General features: G+C 47.6%; 1 protein-coding gene across 1 annotated transcript in view; it reads left to right on the forward strand.

Annotated features, from left to right (window-relative positions):
- Nucleotides 1–241: 241 nt before the first annotated feature.
- Nucleotides 242–23,335, forward strand: part of LOC106566295 (breakpoint cluster region protein) — a 129,128-nt gene continuing 106,034 nt past the window's right edge. Inside the window, 1 exon segment of the mRNA XM_014134192.2 lies at nt 242–2,524. Within this exon segment, the coding sequence (XP_013989667.2) occupies nt 1,033–2,524 (1,492 nt within the window). The 5' untranslated portion in view covers nt 242–1,032.

The following is a 23,335-nucleotide window of genomic DNA, read 5'->3' on the forward strand; positions in this document are numbered from 1 at the left end:
TTGGCTGCAATGCTCAAATAAAGACAGATATACATGGAATATAGGCTACATCCAAGAGTTTCGCTTAGATGATTATGCTTATAGGATTTACTGAAATATCAATAAATTATCCAGTGCCGGATCATTGTTATGTGGAATACAGTTGAATATATCCATACCTTGTCTCTTTAATTGAACGGAAACCGAGCGCAACCGCTGTCAATCATATTCCGTCTGGCCCCTCCCTTTCCTGCAGCCCTCGGTCTCCAGAGCGAGATTGGAACACGCAACCGCAGGGGTCCACAGGCGATGAACGGTGAAGATCTGGATAAACTGTACACTAACAATGAACCGCGAAAACATGGGATAACAAGGCAAAACAAATGATAATTTATCCTCGATTCGGAATAGGAACAAGATAAAATGAATTTGTCGTGGGAAAACGATCATTCTCTCTTTTCTCTCATTTTATGCCATTCTCCATGGACGCTGAGCTGGTATAAAGAGCTAGGAACAGCTGGAGCCGGTGATTATGGAACAGGGATGTTGTCATGTGAGTAAACGAAGTTAATCGATTATGGAATATATGGAAAAAGCTTGACTTGAATAAGACAATGGAAAGTAAGTAGTTGGAGAGCCGTTATCACTTTCTCATCACACGGGAGTTCTATATCCAGAAGATCATCCGCACAGGAGATGTGTCTCATATTTATTTCTGGAATAATGCAGAAGAGGCGAGACCGTCGTCAAATATGATTCGTGTCTGACACATTCGTAGGTTTGAGTGATAAGCCTATTGTTCTATTCTATTGTTGACTATTCAATATATTGTGACTGCGAATCGGCAAAGAGGTGACAACAGTTCAATTGTCAGTTTATGAACTGGTTTAACATACCATTAATATGAATGGTATTTTTCTATAGTAGTTTCTCTAGGTACATTCCGATTTTTTCCCTGTCAGAAACTGTATGATAGACGAGAAATAACGAGCCCCGTAGGCTACTGGTGACATCACCCCAGTCAGATCTACTGCTGTACAGTAAATATCAACAATGGTGGAGCCTGTGGGATTTATTGAAGCATGGAAAGCGCAGTTCCCCGAGTCGGACCCCCCAAAGATGGAGCTCAGGTCGGTGGGGGGCATCGAACAGGAGCTGGAGAAGTGCAAAGCCTCCATCCGGCGGCTAGAGCTGGAGGTGAACAAGGAGCGCTTCCGTATGATCTACCTGCAGACGCTGCTGGCCAAGGAGAGGAAGAGTTATGACCGCCAGCGCTGGGGTTTCAGGAAGGCCCAGATGAACGAGGTAGGGGACCAGGCAGGGCTGGGTGCTGAGTCTCAGCAGCCACACGTGCAGGAACAGGGGGAGCGGAGCCGGTTCCAACCGGTGGGGGAGGCTAGGTCCAAACCTAGACCCCCTCCAGCCCGGAAGTCAGCCTCCCACGGAGACGGGCTGGAGCTCCAGTCTGCCTTTGAGGTACCCCAGCAGGTAGAGCCCTGCGAGACAGACGGCCTCTCGCCCTCCAAACAGAAAGGAGGTATATCCCCTCGCCGCCAACACCCACCCCCGAACAAGGACCTAGCATCTGACCCCAATGACAAGCTTGGCATGGGACTGGGGGTGGCAGCGCTGAGGTCTAACTTTGAGAGGATCAAGCGGGCAAACTCTCACTCTGCCGGGGATGCAGGGAAGAGCCAGGAGAAGCAGCAGCCCTTCTACACCAACATGGAGTTCCACCATGACAGGGGCCTGGTCAGGGTCAATGACCGAGACGTCTCTGACAAGATCAGCACCCTGGGCAGCCAGGCCATGCAGATGGAGCGCAAGAGATCTCTGCACTCCCTGCCAGGCAACCTGGCCACTGTGGCAGGTGAGCTCCGCACTCGGCCGGTCTACAGGGGGCGCTCTACAGAGAGCACCTGTGGGTACGATGCTGAATACGAGGACGGGGACCCCAACCCACGCCACCCCAAGGCCAACGGGGGCAAACAGCCCCCTCCACCCCCATGGCAACCCTCTGACTTCCAGCCTTACACCAGCGTCTACGTGGGCGGGGTGATGATGGGCGAGGCCGGGGGGGATGGAAGAGGGGGCGTTATCATGAGGGACCACATCGGAGAAGAGCACCACCTGACCTGGCCCCGGCGCTCCTACTCTCCCGGGAGCTTTGAGGACGTGGGGGGCGGAGGCGGCGGCTACACACCAGACTGCAGTTCCAATGAGAACCTAACATCCAGCGAGGAGGACTTCTCGTCTGGCCAGTCCAGCCACGTGTCACCCAGTCCTACCACGGCCTACCGCCGGCCCTTCAGGGAGAAGAGCCGCTCGCCCTCGCAGAACTCCCAGAACTCCCAGCATTCGTTTGACAGCAGCAGTCCCCCCACGCCACAGTCCCAGAAGCGCCACCGCCAGCAGGGCCACGTGGTCATGTCCGAAGCCACCATTGTGAGCGTCCGCAAGACCGGCCAGATCTGGCCCCCACTCGATCCGGACTCAACACCGGCCAGCAGAGCCTCCCATGACAACAGTTTCCATGGAGACCTGGGTGAGTGGCGGCTGCCCTCTAATCTTAGCTCTAGTTGCTGCTCCGTTCATGTCTGGAGATTTAAGAGGCTGTTGCACGCTGACCCCTTCCTGGCAGGGTTGACTGACTGACTGACTGACTGACTGACTGACTGACTGACTGACTGACTGACATGTATGGAGGGAGGGGGGATGTGTTCATAGTCTCGTCATACACACTGGTAGGATTTAGACTAGAGCATCTAAGCTAGTGAAATCTAATGGTTTCAATTTTAATCTCACAACTGCTGGTCCTGGAATTGGTGCACTTGATTATTGTGTGTAGTTTCTGGTACTTTACATGTTCCTTGGCTGAAATGTCAGGTTTGACCTCTTGACTGAGGCAAACCATGGAAACCTGCCTACTCGGTGATCTCTTCACTGCCTGTTCATTACACGGTCATAGTTCCACTAAACCTTGTGAGACATGGGGCTCCTCCTAAAAATCACTGAACAATGAATTGTGAGCATTGTTTTCTTTTGTCTGTGTAAGCAGCTTTCCCCTCCTCATTCACTCTTCTCTCAGTGCACTTTGACGCTCTTGTCTTCTCCCCCTTGTCTCTAAGCAGGTACGCTCTTTGTGAAGGGTATAGAGGGACACATAAGCCTCAAAGTGTGTGTGTCACTCAGTGCCTGTGTGTGTTTGTGTGTATACCTGACTGTGTCTTCTGAGTGGCCTTGTGTAGGAGAGTTACCTCTATCTTCCTGGAATGTGAGTTCAGTTGAGTGAATAACAAATGCAGTCAGTCCAGGTTGAGACAGGGAGGTCTTCCTCAGACAGACGCTTGGCTCCCAGGGTTCCGTGTGTGGAATTCCAACCACAGGTGTCTGTGAGCCGCAGCCAGCCAACCATGGGAGACAGAGGATATGTCCCAAATGCATCCCATGTCCCCTATGTAGTGCACTACAAAAGTAGTGTACTATATGTGGGAAAGAATGCCATTTGTGACGCCGGCTGAGAGAGGCATCTGACTCAGTCCACGACTATTTCTGAAACCCAACCAGCTTTTTTCTAAAAAGCTTTTACTGTAGTCCTGGACAAAAGAAATCTATCTCTTCCCCTCTCTCTCTCCCCAAACAATCATCTTCAGTAATATCTTTAACCTGTTCGTAGCCTCGAGGCCCAGTTACGGCTCGAGCTAACAGAGTGGTTAGCTCGGAGCTAGAGGCTTGAGCGGTTGGGTTCAAATACGCTAGCTGCAATGGTGTTGTGACGTGGCTCCTTCTGACCTGGTTTCCCTGGGCTTTCTGCTGACAAGGTGAGTGGCGTTTTAGAGCCCGCCCTCCCGCAGCAGCTCTGGCACCCTATTAGAGCAGACCGAGCTGTGGGTCGTTGATCAAGCTGTGGGTCATTGGCAGCAGGCACCCGTTCCTGTGCCAGGATGAGCCCTGTGTTTGTGCAGAGAGGCAGATAAGACTGTCTGCTCTGGCGGTGGTGGGGGTGGGGGGGGTAAAGAGGAGAGGGGCAGCAGCTGCACACTAACCCCTGTACTGAGGGTGTGGCAGGAAACAGACTCTCTCTCTCTCCAGCACTGTTGATGTTCTCTTTGATTGGGAATGATCTGTATTGTGCAAGTCAAAAATATCTCCTATTCTTCATCATTTCAGAGTCTTCATTTCTGTTGACCCATTTTCATCTATAGGGACATCATTCATGACTGTTGAGTTCAGGCCTGTAGGATATACCTGCTTTGCTTCCAGTGACATGCACTCACACAGTGTAAAGATTGAAAGTGATGAATAACACATAGCCACCCTCTTATTGAAAATCCCTCCACAAACAGTGTCCACCTCTCCTTTCTCTGGTCTTGCTCTATGCTAGGCTGGCTGGCTGGGGCTGCAGGCAGGCAGGCTGCACAGTAAGAGGCCTAGCATGTGGCTAACGCTCTTACTCCTTCCCAGCTGCGATCTGTGGGATTATCTCACTCTTGTCTGGTCTCTTTGTTTTACTACATTTCACACAACAATAGGAGAGCGGGGTCAGTTACAATGCCACAGACGATGTGGGAGATTTTGCACTCATGTATTTGGGGGATAATCTGGATTTTGAAATGTATGGAATCTGTTAGATGAAGCTCCTGGGATGGAGAATAGGATATGTTTTCTGATAGTGGTTGGCTGAGTGAGGATGATGGTGAGGAAAATAAGGAGGAAGAGGTTGAGGGTCAGGGGAAATTCTGAGGATGATGATGGGGAGGAAGAGGGTGAAGATGATAAAGCTGAGGCAGAGTGCAAGGCTGATGTATGGTTTCTTGCTTCACTGGTCAGGGATGCGGGGGCTGTAGAGGCACAGATGGGAAGAGCTCTCCCGTTGCGTAACAGAATACTCACACACACAAACAAACTCACACACATCTTGGGGCTGTAAGCAGTGTGTGTGTGTGTGTGTGTGTGTGTGTGTGTGTGTGTGTGTGCGTGTGTGTGTGTGTTTGCGTGAGTGTGTCTGTGCCCAAGCGTACATGTGAGTGTATGCATGTGTCATGACCAGGTGCTGGAGGCTGTTTGTTCGTTCTATAGCTAGCTGGGCTGTTGGATTCCTCCTCCCTATGCTGGACTGAGTGTTCACAGTGAAATGTTCCTCTAGCAGAAGGCCTTTCTCCTAATGGCTGCCCTGACTCTGGAGAGAGCGAGAATACTGTCTCTCTGGACGATTCAGGCCATCTGCTAGCTAGGACTTCTCTCCTCGTCCTCTCTACTCACTCTCTTCTTCCTCTTTTCTACTCCATGGTCTATCTCTCTCCCCATGGTAGATGGCCTTGGTGTAAACACCAAACTAATTGTTCCATCATGTCCCTTTGGTCTGTTGAAGTGGGTGTTTTTCAGGATTAACTGTATTCATGGTGGTCAATCTAAAATGGCTGATCTTTAGATTGAGACGGAGCGTGAAAGATGGAATTAGAGCGAGTGAGGAAAGACAACTTCTCCTTCTCAGTGCTCACATACAAGCGCCATTCAATGGAGAAGAAACCAGGAGAAGCTTGGGCTGACAAAATGTTCCAAAAATGTGTAGGATTCTAAACAAAGGCACAGATAGCTAGCTTTCTCAATGTAGCATCAGGAAAGCAGTACGACTGGCCAGATTATTTCATAATTTATGTTCAGTAAACTTTCTGACAGACCCTCTTCCTCATGCATAGCCTGAAATTGACCTTCATCTCACCAGCAGGAGAATGGAAGGAGATTTTCTTACACAGCTAGTTGTAGCGATTCACATTCCAAGGAAAGACTTCAATGTCACGTCCTGACCATAGAAAGCTTTTATTTTCTATGGTAGAGTAGGTCAGGGCGTGACTGGGGGGTTAGTCTAGTTTATATTTTCTATGTGGGGTTCTAGTTTCTTTTTTCTATGTTGGAGTTTTGTATGATTCCCAATTAGAGGCAGCTGGTTATCGTTGTCTCTAATTGGGGTCATACTTAAGTAGAATTTTTTCCACCTGTGGGTTATGGGATATTGTTTATTTGTAGTTGCATTGTCGTCACGGTTCGTTTATTCTTTATTGTTTTGTATTAAAGTTTCACTTTCTAATAAATTATGTGGAACGCAACTCACGCTGCGCCTTGGTCCGTCTATACACACGAACGTGACAGAATATCCCATCAAACCAGGACCAAGCAGCGTGACACAGGAGAGAAGGGAGTGGAGGACTTCCTGGATGTGGGAGGAGATCATGGCAGGAGACAAGAGCCTGCCATGGAAGCAGGCGGAGGCAGCGAAGGAGGATCAACGACGACTCCGGGATTCGCAACCACGACGGAAGCCCGAGAGACAGCCCAAAACGTTTTTTTGGGGGGGGGGGGCACATGGAGTGGTCGGCGGAGCCGAGGAATGAGTCAGAGACCGAGGAGGAATATTGGGACAGATTGAGCGAGGAATGGGCGGCGAAAGTTGAGGAGAGGGATGAGAGAGAGCTGTTGGTTTGGCATAGTATGCACGGCATTCGCCCTGAGGAGCGTGTTAGCCGTCCGAGGCCACCTGAGTCAGCTCCTCGTACTTGTCCTGAGAAGTGTGTTAAAGTTCCGGTAGAATTGATGCCGGCTATATGCACCAGGTCTCCAGTGTACGCCTTCACAGCCCAGTACGTCCTGTGCCAACTCCCCGTACTCACCGTAGGGAGCGTGTGACCGGTCAGGCACCATGTTTTGCGGTGATACGCACAGTGTCTCCAGTGTGCATCCACAGCCCGGTGCGTTCTGTGCCAGCTCCTCGAACTTGCCGTGCGAAAGTGGGCATCTGTCCAGGACGGGTGGTGCCAGCTCAGTGCGCCTGGTCTCCAGTACGCCTCTTCGGTCCAGGATATCCTGCGCCGGCTCTACGCACTGTGTCCCCAGTGCGCCTTCACAGCCCAGTGCGTCCTGTGCCAGCTCCCCGCACTTGCCGTGCGAAGGTGGTCATCTGTCCAGGATGCGTTGTGCCAGCTCTACGCTCCAGACCTCCAGTGTGTCTCCACGGTCCAGTATATCCTGCACCGGTTCTGCGCACCAGGTCTCCAGTGCACCTCCACAGCCCAGTACGTCCTGTGCCTGCTTCCCGCACTCGCCCTGAAGTGCGCGTCACCAGTCTGGTGCCACCTGTCCCGGCTCCATGCACCAGGCCTCCAGTGCGCTTTCACAGTCCAGAGCTTCCGGCGACAGTTCCCCAGTCCAGAGCTTCCGGCGACAGTTCCCCAGTCCAGAGCTTCCGGCGACAGTTCCCCAGTCCAGAGCTTCCGGCACAGTTCCCTCAGAGCTTCCGGCGACAGTTCCCCAGTCCAGAGCTTCCGGCGACAGTTCCCCAGTCCGGAACCTCCTGAGACGGTCCACGGTCCGGAACCTCCTGAGACGGCCCACGGTCCGGAACCTCCTGAGACGGTCCACGGTTCGGGACCTCTAGCTTCAAGGCCAGAGTCTTCTTCTGCGTTGGTGCCCAGTCCAGGCACAGTGTTCAGCCTGGGTCCATGGCTGGATCCACAGGATGAGCAGGTTCTTCGGCCCGCACCAGAGCCGCCTCCGATGCTGGCGGATCTGCAGGATGAGAGGGTTCTTCTTCCTGCACCAGAGCCGACACGAGACACCCCCCCTAACCCTCCCTTTTTGTTTCAGGTTTTGCGGTCGGAGTACGCACCTTTTGGGGGGGGTACTGTCACGTCCTGACCATAGAAAGCTTTTATTTTCTATGATAGAGTAGGTCAGGGCGTGACTGGGGGGTTAGTCTAGTTTATATTTTCTATGTGGGGTTCTAGTTTCTTTTTTCTGTGTTGGTGTTTTGTATGATTCCCAATTAGAGGCAGCTGGTTATCGTTGTCTCTAATTGGGGATCATACTTAAGTAGCATTTTTTCCACCTGTGGGTTATGGGATATTGTTTATGTGTAGTTGCATTGTCGTCACGGTTCATTTATTCTTTATTGTTTTGTATTTATTTTTTCTAAGTTTCACTTTCTAATAAATTATGTGGAACGCTACTCACGTTGCACCTTGGTCCGATCATTCCAACGAACGTAACATTCAATTATGAAATATAGAACATGAAAATTGGGAAACACTCACTTAAACACTATCAAAAGAGAGGGGACAGAAATAGTCACATGGAAAAGACTGAGGGAAGAAGTTCAAGCTGAAAGAGTTCAGGTGCGATAAGCTCATAATATTGGCTATAAGTAGGTGGGTTTTAAAGGGAGTGAAAGAGGGCTCCCCAAATGTAGGGATTATTTGAGGCAGCCTATATTGGGTTTGTCCAATTCAATTGATCCTCTTTGGTTTACCGATGGCCTCATAAGCTTCATATCATTATCTCTATGACCTATTTCACATGGGTAGGGGGTAAACTGTTTAAACCTACAGATTGGGTGGAATTAGACACACATCTAGGGTAAGTGTACCTATTAAGCCCACATACCCGTTAAACTCACTTCCGTCTTTGGATTCAAATAAAGAAGGCATTTTTTTTGTACATTTCTGCTGTTTAGTGTTTGTTTCAACTAAATAACAGTTCCCACTAGTGGCCAATTTCAAAGCTGAAAAAAAAGTGATCATACTTTATGTAAAATTAAGAAATGAATGTACTGATGTATGCACATGATAGCATATTTCATGGGCAGTAATGACTATTTCTTGCCAATTGAATATATTGGTCTTTCATGCCTACATGTCACAGTCACACAAAAGCAACATAACTTGCAACTACAACAAAATAATAGATTTCAGGCATTCACAGCATACATTTTTAAATGCATTTTGTCTTATTTTACTGTTAAATTAACCTTCCATTGTATACATAGATTACATTTTTGTAAATTTGACATTTATCTCAGGGGGGCTTAAAAGGTACAGTAGCACAAAAGCACTCCCTCTATGCAGAAGGTGGCAATAAATACATATTGTTCGATATATTAATACTAACTGTACATAATATTGTAGTCAATAGTGTATATTTATACCCTAAACCATTGGTTTCCAAATATTTTACGAGTAGACTTTGCTATTCTCTATTTTACACCATAAATTACTGTTGTTCCAATTAAGCCCAGTGTGCTCCTATTAAGCCCACTGTGCTCCTATTAAGCGCACTGTGCTCCTATTAAGCCCACTGTGCTCCTATTAAGCCCACTGTGCTCCTATTAAGCCTGGTTTGCATTGAAACACATGGGGATAGTGTGTTGATATTCCTAATATTCAATGAACATGAGCATAAATCGTTTTTTTCTTTAGATTGAAGTTGATTAAAACACACAAACTACAGTTCTGCATATTATTCATTAAGCCCTGGTGTCTTTTCCAAGATGAGGAACATTTAGAAACCTCTGTACTCTCTCCAAAACGTTTGGAGTGGACAGGTAGTCGTTGATGCAGAGTGAGAAGAATAAGAGCAGGTTTCAGGCATATCTGAGATACAGTAGAATACCTACAAGTGGTGGACAAAAAGACGTCTATTGGGCGACTAATCATGCACTTTTGGGTGGGGGCATTGTCATATTGTTGTCCTTCATTCATCCAGGTGATTCCGTTTTTTGGTCCACCACCTGTACCTTTGTAATACAACAGTAGAGAGGGAGATTTGAAAAAGTCTTCAGACAGGCTTTAGGAAGACTAGTTGAACTAAGCAACAAGAATAGCAATACAGCAAATGTGAATCAGCTTTCAGATAATTCATTGAAAGTTGTGTGTGTTCTAGTCTTTGTGTTATGGCTTCTTATCCACAGTGGGCCAGTGGGGGTACATTTTGTTTATAACCAAGCAATAACACACGTGATTCAACCAGTCATGTCTTGATTGAAGTCTATGATTAGTTGATTAGTTGGATCAGGTGCGTGCTGTTTGACAAGTCCGCATTGATCTCTGTGTATACCATTGGACCCTGTTATGAGTGCTACTTTCATGATGAATAGTAATGATCAGTTTATACACTGCTCCAAAAAATAAAGGGAACACTAAAATAACACATCCTAGATCTGAATGAATGAAATAATCTTATTAAATACTTTTTTCTTTACATAGTTGAATGTGCTGACAACAAAATCACACAAAAATAATAAATGGAAATCCAATTTATCAACCCATGGAGGTCTGGATTTGGAGTCACACTCAAAATTAAAGTGGAAAACCACACTACAGGCTGATCCAACTTTGATGTAATGTCCTTAAAACAAGTAAAAATGAGGCTCAGTAGTGTGTGTGTGGCCTCCACGTGCCTGTATGACCTCCCTACAACGCCTGGGCATGCTCCTGATGAGGTGGCGGATGGTCTCCTGAGGGATCTCCTCCCAGACCTGGACTAAAGCATCCGCCAACTCCTGGACAGTCTGTGGTGCAACGTGGCGTTGGTGGATGGAGCGAGACATGATGTCCCAGATGTGCTCAATTGGATTCGGGTCTGGGGAACGGGCTGGCCAGTCCATAGCATCAATGCCTTCCTCTTGCAGGAACTGCTGACACACTCCAGCCACATGAGGTCTAGCATTGTCTTGCATTAGGAGGAACCCAGGGCCAACCGCACCAGCATATGGTCTCACAAGGGGTCTGAGGATCTCATCTCGGTACCTAATGGCAGTCAGACTACCTCTGGCGAGCACATGGAGGGCTGTGCGGCCCCCCCCAAAGAAATGCCACCCCACACCATGACTGACCCACCGCCAAACCGGTCATGCTGGAGGATGTTGCAGACAGCAGAACATTCTCCACGGGGTCTCCAGACTCTGTCACGTCTGTCACATGTGCTCAGTGTGAACCTGCTTTCATCTGTGAAGAGCACAGGGCGCCAGTGGCGAATTTGCCAATCTTGGTGTTCTCTGGCAAATGCCAAACGTCCTGCATGGTGTTGGGCTGTAAGCACAACCCCCACCTGTGGACGTCGGGCCCTCATACCACCCTCATGGAGTCTGTTTCTGACCGTTTGAGCAGACACATGCACATTTGTGGCCTGCTGGAGGTCATTTTGCAGGGCTCTGGCAGTACTCCTCCTGCTCCTTCTTGCACAAAGGCGGAGGTAGCGGTCCTGCTGCTGGGTTGTTGCCCTCCTACGGCCTCCTCCACGTCTCCTGATGTACTGGCCTGTCTCCTGGTAGCGCCTCCATGCTCTGGACGCTGACAGACACAGCAAACCTTCTTGCCACAGCTCGCATTGATGTGCCATCCTGGATGAGCTGCACTACCTGAGCCACTTGTGTGGGTTGTAGACTCCATCTCATGCTACCACTAGAGTGAAAGCACCGCCAGCATTCAAAAGTGACCAAAACATCAGCCAGGAAGCATAGGAACTGAGAAGTGGTCTATGGTCCCCACCTGCAGAACCACTCCTTTATTGGAGGTGTCTTGCTAATTGCCTATAATTTCCACCTGTTGTCTATTCCATTTGCACAACAGCATGTGAAATTTATTGTCAATCAGTGTTGCTTCCTAAGTGGACAGTTTGATTTCACAGAAGTGTGATTGACTTGGAGTTACATTGTGTTGTTTAAGTGTTCCCTTTATTTTTTTGAGCAGTGTATTAATCTCCCCTACAATTATTACAAATAATCACATTTTACATAAGAAATGTACATTTGGAAATGAAAATAGATTATTTAAGAAGTGGGCTTATTTGGAACACCCATTAAACCCACTCTGGGCATATTTGATCAAATATTTTTGTCTTGTAAAATCATAACTTCACATTTAATATTTAATTTTTTCTCCACTTTTCTTACAGCAATTAAGGCGGTATACAGTATGTTAGAAATGTCTAAACTAAGATTTTGGTGGATTTAATAGGTACACTTACCCTAAATGTACACACATGGCCCCTGCACCGATGACACGGACCACCTACAGGGGTAGAGGTTGGAGGATGCATGAAACATGCAAATGACCTGCTTATACTTCTGAAATGTGAGGCCGTCGTTTATGCAGTCTTTCTCATTATTTAACATTTTCATTACTTCATATTAACCATCTCATTTACATTTTAGCCTATGTGTTAGCCTTATTTGTCAGGTTAGGCTTTGACATGTTGATTTGCCTTGGGCCTGTCTAGAGACTTTGAGAGAGAGTTGATGAAGTCTAGCCAGTATACCTGAGCATGTGTTGAAATGAGAAAGAGGTGAGCACAACACCCACCCAGAATGTATAGGTCTCTTGTTTGACTTTGTCATAGAAATGTGTAATCCAGGGACACTTGTATTATTTAGACTCCAATGATTCATTGGAAGGTTTGGGGAGGGGAATGCTGATAAAAAAAATTTTTTTTGGAGGCTGGTTGTCGTTGTACCAAAAACGGACAGGCCTGACCTAAGCTTAGCCAAAAGGGACACTTTGTTCACCCCACCATCCCTCCTATGGCCGGCTCCCCCCCCCTCGCTCTCTCTGTGTGTCATAGATGAAATATGTTAGTAGAGATGTGATGTGAGATATAGAGATGAGATGTGATGTTGGTAGAAGTGTGTCAGTCCAGGGAGCCATGATGCCAGGCTGTGGTGTGGTGACATATAAAGGGGCTTGGTGTCCCTGACCTCTGATTCAATCGGGACAATTTCATCACTGCCACAGTGTGTGTATGTGGGTGAGTGTCTGTGCGTGTTTGTGTGCGTGCGTGTACACAGGCATCAAACACACTGACTTGAAACACACGCTTACAATACCCAGGCTTGTGAGAACTGTGAGAGATGAGCCGTTTAGTGGTGTGTGTCAGGGGAGTTTTACTCCCAATGTAAATTCTGTATGATGCAGCCATCAGCTGACATGACAGGGAACTGTAGCATGGTCACAGCAGCAGTGTCTGTGTGAATATGAGTGGGCTGCCAGGAGGAGGTGTGTGTGTGTGTGTGTGTGTGTGTGTGACTACGTGTGTGGTGTGTGTGACTACGTGTGTGGTGTGTGTGACTACGTGTGTGGTGTGTGTGTGAGAGTGGGCTGCCAGGAGGTAGGGGACTGCGTGTGTGTGAGAGTGGGCTGCCAGGAGGTAGGGGACTGTGAGTGGGCTGCCAGGAGGTAGGTGACTACGTGTGTGTGTGTGTGACTACGTGTGTGGTGTGTGTGTGTGAGAGTGGGCTGCCAGGAGGTAGGGGACTGTGAGTGGGCTGCCAGGAGGTAGGTGACTGTGTGTGTGTGTGTGTGTGTGTGTGTGTGTGTGTGTGTGTGTGTGTGTGTGTGTGTGTGTGTGTGAGAGAGAGTGGGCTGCCAGGAGGTAGGGGACTGTGAGTGGGCTGCCAGGAGGTAGGTGACTACGTGTGTGTGTGTGTGACTACGTGTGTGGTGTGTGTGTGTGAGAGTGGGCTGCCAGGAGGTAGGGGACTGTGAGTGGGCTGCCAGGAGGTAGGTGACTGCGTGTGTGGGCGGACGATGGAGAGGAATGATTGGTTTAACGGGCATTTAAAAGCAGTCAGCATTACCTCCAGCCAACCCCACATTCACTAGTACTACTGTGTGGCACAATGACCCCTTTTTCACACTGTGTGTGTGTGTGAGGGGGGGCTGCCAGGGACTCTTAAATGCCTTGTTCAGCCTCCACTGTTGAGTGATTGTGGCATCGGAAGCCCGTGTAACCACAGAAGGCAAACAGGGGCTGGAGTGAAACCAAAAGGCTCAGAGTGGAGGAGGGGGTGTGTGGATGGAGGGATGGATGAGAGGAGGAATGGGGGAGTGGATCTCTTCACAGAGCCAGCTGGTGAGGAGGCTGCTCTTTCTCCCTCTACAGTACAGGGAACGAGGGAAGAACCCCCCTGGTGAGCCCTGGGACCAATACTACAGGAAAATGGTCCCTTTGTTCTGGTTGAGAGAACTTCATACATGACTTGGAGCACGGTGCTAGATAGGATTAGTAGTGTTTTTATCACTTGGTGAGTTGCTTGTGTTCTGTCAGACATGGTTTACAGCCTGTTTGTAGGAGTAGATGGTTGGTTTGTCTTGTGCTGTAGGATATAGCCATATTGTAGACGGCCTGGCTGGCTGGGTGTGGGCGTGATCAGGGCAGATGGGTGGGGTGTCTCCAGGCTACAGTCAGACCTCCAGTCAGAGTCAACATGCCTGGCTGCGGTCTGCTGTTGTTCTGGGCTGGGCATTTTATCTAGGCCTGGGGCAGAGTTGGACAATGACCCCCACCCTGGGGAAGAGCAGCAGACAGAACTGATCCCGCCCTGGACAGATGGCACAGCCCAACAGCGCACACACTAGATATCTGCTACCCGACCCGATGGGCCCCAACATTATACCTCAGGTGAAGGCCAGGTAGGGCCAATCTTTTCATCAATAACTAGGGTACTGGCAGGGTATCAATAAATGGATCGTTAACATTTTGAAGCTGAGCCATTTGCTCGTGCTCTGCTGCGCAGTACAGTCACATCTAAGATCATAACATGGTGTCAGAATTGTTTCAACCTTGTCAAATATAAGACAGGAGAGATTATTTCACAGAACATAATAATGTTTCTTGAGTTTTGTCCGAGTGATGAAAGTAGCTAACAGCTAACTGCTGTCTCATGTCTCGACATTGAGCCAAGCAGAGCCGTTGCTATGGAGACTCAGAACCACCATGAGCTGCGCCAGGGAGCGAGTGACAGACAGAGAGGAGCAGCTAATGGATTTACTAACGGAGGAAGTTATTTCTGGTTTCAGGCAGGGCCGGGCCTTAAATTTGGCAGAAGCAATTGGGCCTGGGTGGGGTACGGCCTGAACATTTCGGGCATGGCTAGGGCTCAAAATTCATGCGTGTGCAGGTCTCTAACACACACACACACACACACACACACACAAAAAAAAAAACAAACAAACACGGGTGCCAGGGGTAGTCACCTTCTCAAGTGTTTCTGTGTATGTCGGTGTGTATGTGTTTTTGCTGGTTTCCATGCCAAATCTCCAACCACAAACTTCCCTCAGTTGCAGCTATGGTGACAGACAGCTCTTGTAAGAAAAAAAAAACTGGAAAATCCCTCTCATACATTTTTTTCATCACATGTCCCTGCCTGCCCTTTTGGAAAAGCGTCCATATTGGCGATCTCTGTCGGGACAAAGCCCCAGTCGCAGGCTGCAGTACAACAAATCTGTGTTTGCATCCATCTTTACATGCTCAGCAGTCTCCACAGGCCATTGGTCTTGTAGTGGTGTAACTGCTTCCAAATCAAACATTATTTTCCCCATGCGCCGAATATAACAAGTGTAGACTTTACTGTGAAATGCTTACTTACAAGCCCTTAACCAACAGTGCAGTTCAAGAAGAAGCAAATATTTACCAAGTAGGCTAAAATAAAAAGTAATAATTAAAAGTAACACAATAAGAATAACAATAACGAAGGCTATATACAGGGGGCACCGGTACCGAGTCAGTGTGCAGGGGTACAGGCTAGTTGAGGTCATCTGTACATGTAGGTGGGGGCGAAGTGACTATGCATAGATAAAAACAAACAGCGAGAAGCAGCAGTGTACAAGAGGTGGTGGGGGGTCAGTCAATGTAAATTGTCCGGTGGTGATTTTTATGAATTGTTCAGCAGCCTAATGGCTTGGGGGTAGAAGCTGTTGAGGAGCCTTTTGGTCCTCGACTTGGCGCTCCGGTACCACTTGCCGTGCTGTAGCAGAGAAAGCAGTCTATAACTTGGGTGACTGGAGTCTCTGATTTTCTGGGCCTTCCTCTTGCACCGCCTAGTATATAGGTCCTGAATGGCAGGAAGCTTGGCACCAGTGATGTACTGGGCCGTTCGCACTACCCTCTGTAGCGCCTTATGGTCAGATGCCGAGAAGTTGCCATACCAGGTGGTGATGCAACCGTTCAGGATGCTCTCGATGGTGCAGCTGTAGAACTTTTTGAGGATCTGGGGACCCATGCCAAATCTTTTCAGTGTCCTGAGGGAGAAAAGGTTTTGTCTTGCCCTCTTCATGACTATCTTGGTATGTTTGGACTATGATAGTTCGTTGGTGATCCAAGGAACTTAACTCTCGAGCTGCTCCACTACAGCCCCGTCGGTGTTAATGGGGGCCTGTTCGGTCCGCCTTTTCCTGTAGCGCACGATCAGCTCCTTTGTCTTGCTCACATTTAGGGAGAGGTTGTTGACCTGGCACCACACTGTCAGTTCTCTGACCTCCCTTTAGGCCGTCTCATCGTTGTCGGTGATCAGGTCTACCACTGTTGTGTTGTCAGCAAACTTAATGATGGTGTTGGAGTCGTGTTGGCCACGCAGTCATGGGTGAACAGGGAGTACAGGAGGTGACTAAGTACACACCCCTGAGGGGTCCCAGTGTTAAGGATCAGCGTGGCAGACGTGTTGTTGCCTACTCTTACCACCTGGGGGCCGCCTGTCAGGAAGTCCAGGATCCAGTTGCAGAGGGAGGTGTTTAGTCCCAGGGTCCTTAGCTTAGTGATGAGCTTCGTGGGCACTATGGTGTTGAATGCTGAGCTGTAGTCAATGAATAGCATTCTGACATAGGTGTTCCTTTTGTCCAGGTGGGAAAGGGCAGTGTGGAGTGCGATTGAGATTGCGTCATCTGTTGGGGCGGTATGCGAATTGGAGTGGGCCTAGAGTTTCTGGAATGATGTGTTGATGTGAGCCATGACCAGCCTTTCAAAGCACTTCATGGCTACCGACGTGAGTGCCATGGGGTGGTAATCATTTAGGCAGGTTACCTTCGCTTCCTTGGGCACAGGGGCTATGGTGGTCTGCTTGAAACATGGTGCATCTTGCTGGTTTGCTACAATGCCTAGGTAATGGGTATGGTGGTGGTAGAGATAGGACACGAGCCTATATAGTCTGGTTCTACTTTCTGGATTAAAGGCCCTTGCAAACCCTCCATATCTGACCTCGTCTCAGTGCTCTCATTATGGTACTAATGCATGTTTTCCTATATATTACAGTGGGCTTATGGTTAGAGAATCAGACATGCAGAACTAGACCAGTGGTAGTGTGGTGGGAGGTGGAGCCAGTTGTGTATAGTTAAACTTGATGGACATGATCATGATCTGGTTTCATCAAACTCAAATCAAATCAAATTGTATTAGTCACATGCGCCGAATACAACAGGTGTAGACCTTACAGTGAAGCGCTTACTAACGAGCCCCTAACCAACAATGCAGTTTTAAAAAATACGGATGAGAATAAGAAATAAAAGTAACAAGCAAGGTGAACATAGACCAGTGATTAAGCTACACCTACCTGACATTGAAACAAGGCAATTTGTGATTGGTAGTTAGCGAATGTGTAGTTCACCATTGCAACTTCAGATTGGGTGCTCCTTGACTGCACTTTGCAGTGTTAGAGAAATCAGACGTAATTCACCCGGCTGTGTTAAATTATTTAAAGAAAATCCAGATTGCACTTTCTTGTCGTTTTTAATGAAGCATTCTCTCTTCTGTCAGATGTTCCCCCTTTCTCCCTCACTTGACAGCTGTTTTGAGTTTGGTCTGCTCGTAGCCAATTAGAGCGTCTGCACCTTTCCGAAGCTTCTCCCTGTTTTCCACGGAGCAAGGGGAAAACCAGGAGAGATTAAAGTCCTGGGCGGACCCTCAGGACCAATGGGGTTCTCCCTGTTGTTGTCCAATAGGCTTTTAAGAGAGGAGTGGCAATAAAAACCTGGGGAATCAATACCAAATGTCAGCAATGCCTGCAAGCCACCGCTGTCTGGTATTTCTCTCTCTTTTCTCTTCTCTCAGTGTCCCTCCCTTTGACTGTCAGTGCAGTCAGTATTTGCCAGGTGTGTACAGTGCATTCGGAAAGTATTCAGACCCCGTGACTTTTTCCACATTTTGTTACATTACAGCCTTATTCTAAAATGGATTAAATAGTTTTTCCCCCTCATCAATCTACACACAATACCCCATAATGACAAAGCAAAAACAGGTTTGTAGAAACTGTTGCTAATTTATACAATTTAAAAGTATTCAGACCCTTTACTCAGTACTTTGTTGATGCCCCTTTGGCAGCGATTACAGCCTCGAGTCTTCTTGGGTATGACGCTACCAGCTTGGCCCACCTGTATTTGGGGAGTTTCTCCCATTCTTCTCTGCAGATCCTCTCAAGCTCTGTCAGGTTGGATGGGGAGCATCGCAGCACAGCTATTTTCAGGTCTCTCCAGAGATGTTCGATTGGGTTCAAGTCCGGCCTCTGGCTGGGCCGCTCAAGGAATATTCAGAGAAGCCACTTCTGCGTTGTCTTGGCTGTGTGCTTAGGGTCGTTGTCCTGTTGGAAGGTGAACCTTCACCCCAATCTGAGGTCCTGAGCGCTCTGGAGCAGGTTTTCATCAAGAATCTCTCTGTACTTTGCTCTGTTCATCTTTCCCTCGATCCTGACTAGTCTCCCAGTACCTGCCACTGAAAAACATCCCCACAGCATGATGCTGCCATCACCATGCTTCACCGTAGAGATGGTGTCAGGTTTCCTCCAGATGTGACGCTTGGCATTCAGGCCAAAGCGTTCAATCTTGGTTTAATCAGACCAGATAATCTTGGTCTGAGAGTCTTTAGGTGCCTTTTGGCAAACTCCAAGCGGGCTGTCATGTGCCTTTTACTGAGGAGTGGCTTCCGTCTGGCCACTCTACCATAAAGATCTGATTGGTGGAGTGCTGCAGAGATGGTTGTCCTCCTGGAAGGTTCTCCCATCTCCACAGAGGAACTCTGGAGCTCTGTCAGAGTGACCATCGGATTCTTGGTCACCTCTCTGACCAAGGCCCTTCTCCCCCGATTGCTCAGTTTGGCTGGGCGGCCAGCTCTAGGAAGAGTCTTGGTTCCAAACCTTTTCTATTTAGCAATGATGGAGGCCACTGTGTTCATGGAAACCTTCAATGATATAGAAATGTTGCTACCCTTCCCTAGATCTGTGCCTCGACACAATCCTTTCTCTGAGGTCTACGGACAATTCCTTCGACTTCATGGCTTGGTTTTTGACATGCACTGTCAACTGTGGGACCTTATATAGACAGGTGTGTGCCTTTCCAAATCATGTCCAATCAATTGACTTTGCCACAGGTGGACTCCAATCAAGTTGTAGAAACATCTCAAGGATGACCAATGGAAACAGGATGCACCTGAGCTCAATTTCGAGTCTCATAGCAAAGGGTCTGAATACTTATGTAAATAAGGTATTTCTGTATTTTATTTGTAATACATTTTGTAAACATTTCTAAAAAACTGTTTTTGCTTTGTCATTATGGGGTATTGTGTGTGTAGATTGATAAGGGGGAAAAAAGTATTAAAAAAAATTTAAAAAAGGGAAAGTGTCTGAATACTTTCCGAATGCACTGTATGTGTAGTGGACACTGTATGTGTAGTGGACACTCTGTATGTGTAGTGGACACTCTGTATGTGTAGTGGACACTCTGTATGTGTAGTGGACACTCTGTATGTGTAGTGGACACTCTGTATGTGTAGTGGACACTCTGTATGTGTAGTGGACACTCTGTATGTGTAGTGGACACTCTGTATGTGTAGTGGACACTCTGTATGTGTAGTGGACACTCTGTATGTGTAGTGGACATTCTGTATGTGTAGTGGACACTCTTTCTATACAAGCTCAGGGTGGAGGTAGGAATTAAGTTCAGTGTACTTTAATGGTGTTAGCCCTGGTGACTGTCCCTTGTGGCTCAGTTATTAGAGCATGGCGCTTGCAACGCCAGGGTTGTGGGTTTGATTCCCACGGGGGGAACAGTACGAAAATATATATCTGAATAAGAGCGTCTGCTAAATGTACATGGTCAGTGTTGACAGACAGTAGGGATGTAGATTAAGATATAGGTTTCACATGTTTCTGGGAAGTCCTGAACCCTCCTTTGCACAGTCTTTTCTTCCCCCAGCAGGAGAGGAGAGACATGGTTCTATGGTGGGAGTGTATCGATAAGCCTGTGGTCATAATATGAATCAATGGAATGAACATGCTGTGAATCAACTGTCTCTATAGGATGCTTTATAGAGCTTATTTCCCCTATCAAAGCAACTCCTCAAGCTCTTATACACACACGCGCACACACACACACACACAACACACACACACACACACACACACACACACACACACACACACACACACACACACACACACACACACACACACACACACACTAGTCCTGCCTGAGGTCTTACAATCTCTCTCCTTTGGGGCTTGTCAGCTCTCCATCAGTCTTTCTCTCTCTCTCTTTATCTCTCCCTCTGGCTCTTTGTTGTAGGATAGTGTTTGTGCAGAGAAGCTAGTGTGTGTTCTCTCGATAAACGCTAGTTGCTAAGCGCTCAGTGAGCTATGGGAGGGAGGATGAGGGGAGACGAGGTAACTTGACCTGATGGTGGTGGTTTGAGCTGTAACAATAACATATTATTGAATGAATGAGGAAAATGGCTGCCTGCTAGTCGGATAGAGACTGAGTGGAGACACCCCTCTCTGGTGAGTGGTTTGCGCCTGGACGGAAATGGCTGTGGAATTGTGGTGTTTCTGTTTCCTTTAACATCCCTGGAACTAAACCAGAAACAGAGTTGGGGAGAAACAGACGGGCCAGTTCTGATTTAAGGCTCAGATGCTGGGAGGGAGGTATGGAGGGAGGAGGAGGAGGAGGGAGGGATGGAGGAGGAGGAGGGAAGTATGGAGGGAGGAGGGAGGTATGGAGGGCGGTATGGAGGAGGGAGTTATGGAGGGAGAGAGGAGGATGGAGGGAGGAGGAGGAGGGAGGTATGGAGGGAGAGAGGAGGATGGAGGGAGGAGGAGGAGGGAGGTATGGGGGGAGGTATGGAGGGAGGAGGGAGGTATGGAGGAGGGAGTTATGGAGGGAGAGAGGAGGATGGAGGGAGGTATGGGGGGAGGTATGGAGGGAGGAGGGAGGTATGGAGGAGGGAGTTATGGAGGGAGAGAGGAGGAGGGAGGGATGGAGGGAGGTATGGGGGAGGTATGGAGGGAGGAGGGAGGTATTTAGGGCGGTATGGAGGAGGGAGTTATGGAGGGAGAGAGGAGGAGGAGGGAGGTATGGGGGGAGGTATGGAGGGAGGAGGGAGGTATTTAGGGCGGTATGGAGGAGGGAGTTATGGAGGGAGGAGGGAGTTATGGAGGGAGGAGGAGGAGGGAGTTATGGAGGGAGGAGGAGGGAGGTATGGAGGGAGGAGGGAGGTATGGAGCCAGAGCCAAAGGCTTGGCTGGAAGAAGCCAAAACATATTTCTCCTCGGTATGAAGGAGGGAGAGGGCCAAGAGCTGTCCAGGCCTCACCTCCACCCTGCCGGGAGGGAGGAAAGGGGGACTACATGAACAGGCTCTGGACTCTATGGAGAGAGAGAAAGAGCAGAGAAAAGAGAGCGAGGATAAAGAGGAGAAGAGAGAGAGACAATGACCAAACATCTGGTGTATCTTCTACAACAAATGTGTCTCTTCTCCCTCTTGAGTTGTGGTGATGAACTTGGCTCGCTGAGGCTAACAAAGAGCAGGACACACTCTCCTTCTCCTCCCTCCATACCTCCCTCAGGTTAGGTCTGAAACACAGAGAAACACAGTTTCCTCTCAGAACAGGACTGATCCAAGGTCAGTTTTGTGAGGTGTTTGACTTGGGCTGGAGCTAGCTAAGCATTAATGTTGTTGTCACGTTTCCACCGGTTCTGTAGATAGCCTAAATTAGTATGCACCGTTGGGAAGCAGGGCTTCCCTTCTATTAAACAGCAGCCATGTAATTGTGACAACGTTACAAATATTCTAAGAATAGCCTAATTGACAAGTAACTTGCTGTGCATAGATTTTCCTTTAATTTAAACATTAATATTTGAGCCTTATATATAAACATGTCTAGTTACATACCTTGCTTTGAAGTAGCCTACCTTATCCATTTGATCCCTGATTCAATGAATGAGGGAATCATTTTATAAAGACAACAAGTATTTGGTTGTTGGCCTAATGTTGCAATTTTTATATCAAGGGTGGCAACCATCCTCCAGGATAGCTACTGGGTGTGCAGGCTTTTGTTCCAGCCCTGGTCTAACCACATTGTAGCATAAACATCAGCTGCCCAACAGGACCTTGATAAGCAGTGTTTCAGGCCTGGAGCAAAAGCAAAACCTGTACACCCAAGAGCTCTTCAGATGGAGGGTTGACCACATGTTGACAACATGTGACTAACAGTGCAGTTCTACTTTGTGGGGGTGCTTTGATCAAGGGCACAACGGCAGGAGATGGAAGGCCTACATGGGATCAGATACAGCAGCCTTCCAGGGTCAATAAAGCTTACTTTTTCATGTTGGCTATAATAATAGTCATGAACATGTGGTTGAAAGTCCTGGAATAGGTGTATGTAACCCTTAACAATGAATAATCAGAGCTCTCTATAACGAAATGTCATTTGTGAATTTCAATGAACATAGTCTAATGGACCAGATGTGAAAAAAGACAGCTCCTGCACTTCTTTCATCCCAAGTCAAGCACTGGTTTTGTGTTCATCTTCATATTGGTTAAGATTATGATTGGGGGAAGGTGAACTGCTCCTAAACCTGTGTCTAGGGACAACTTCTATTAAGCTCTACAACTGGCACACTAGTAGGACGTTTTGGTTTCCAGGTGATTGTGTTGATGTCATGGACATTCAGTTGAACATTACCACAAGAACATAAAATGAAGAGAGTCTATTGACACACCCATGTGTCAATTTAAGTAACATAATAAAAAAATCCCCATCAAAACCAGTTTAAGCTAGAGTTCTTTTGCATGGGCTGCTTCTCAAGCCATCCGCCTATGGCGGCCTTCCGCATCTGCGGTGGAAGATGCCTGAGCTACAGAGGTGTTTGTCAGACATCTCGATAATCGATCTTCTCACGAAAACGTCTGTAGCGTACGAACGGTTTTGCCTAGAATCTATTTCCTGAGCGTTCTTATATCTCCTAGATATAGGACAAGCACTTCAAAACCGTATTCGTTATGATTAATTTTGTACTGTCTTTTTATTTTATTTTTAATTTTTTTTACATTTTATGAATGTTATTCAATGTGTTTCTATGGGCTATAGTAGTAAAGGCCAAATTCAATATTTTATCAAATCATTTTTTTAAATATTTGTTTTATACCTAAAGGGGTCCTAAAATTCAAAATCAAATAGCTAAATTATACCTGGTATGACCATCTTAAAACAATTACAAATATTATACATTGTTTTGTTCACAAGCTAGGTTTCTTTTTGATGTTTGAGTTTGCTTCCACTGCTAGCAAAAATAGACCTCTCCTAGTAGACCTAGTAGACCTCTATTAAAAATAGACCTCTACTAGTAGACCTAGTAGACCTCTACTAAAAATAGACCTCTACTAGTAGACCTCTACTAAAAATAGACCTCTACTAGTAGACCTAGTAGACCTCTACTAAAAATAGACCTCTACTAGTAGACCTCTACTAAAAATAGACCTCTCCTAGTAGACCT

Source organism: Salmo salar, chromosome ssa01 (assembly GCF_905237065.1).
Source record: "Salmo salar chromosome ssa01, Ssal_v3.1, whole genome shotgun sequence".
Lineage (NCBI taxonomy): Eukaryota > Metazoa > Chordata > Actinopteri > Salmoniformes > Salmonidae > Salmo > Salmo salar.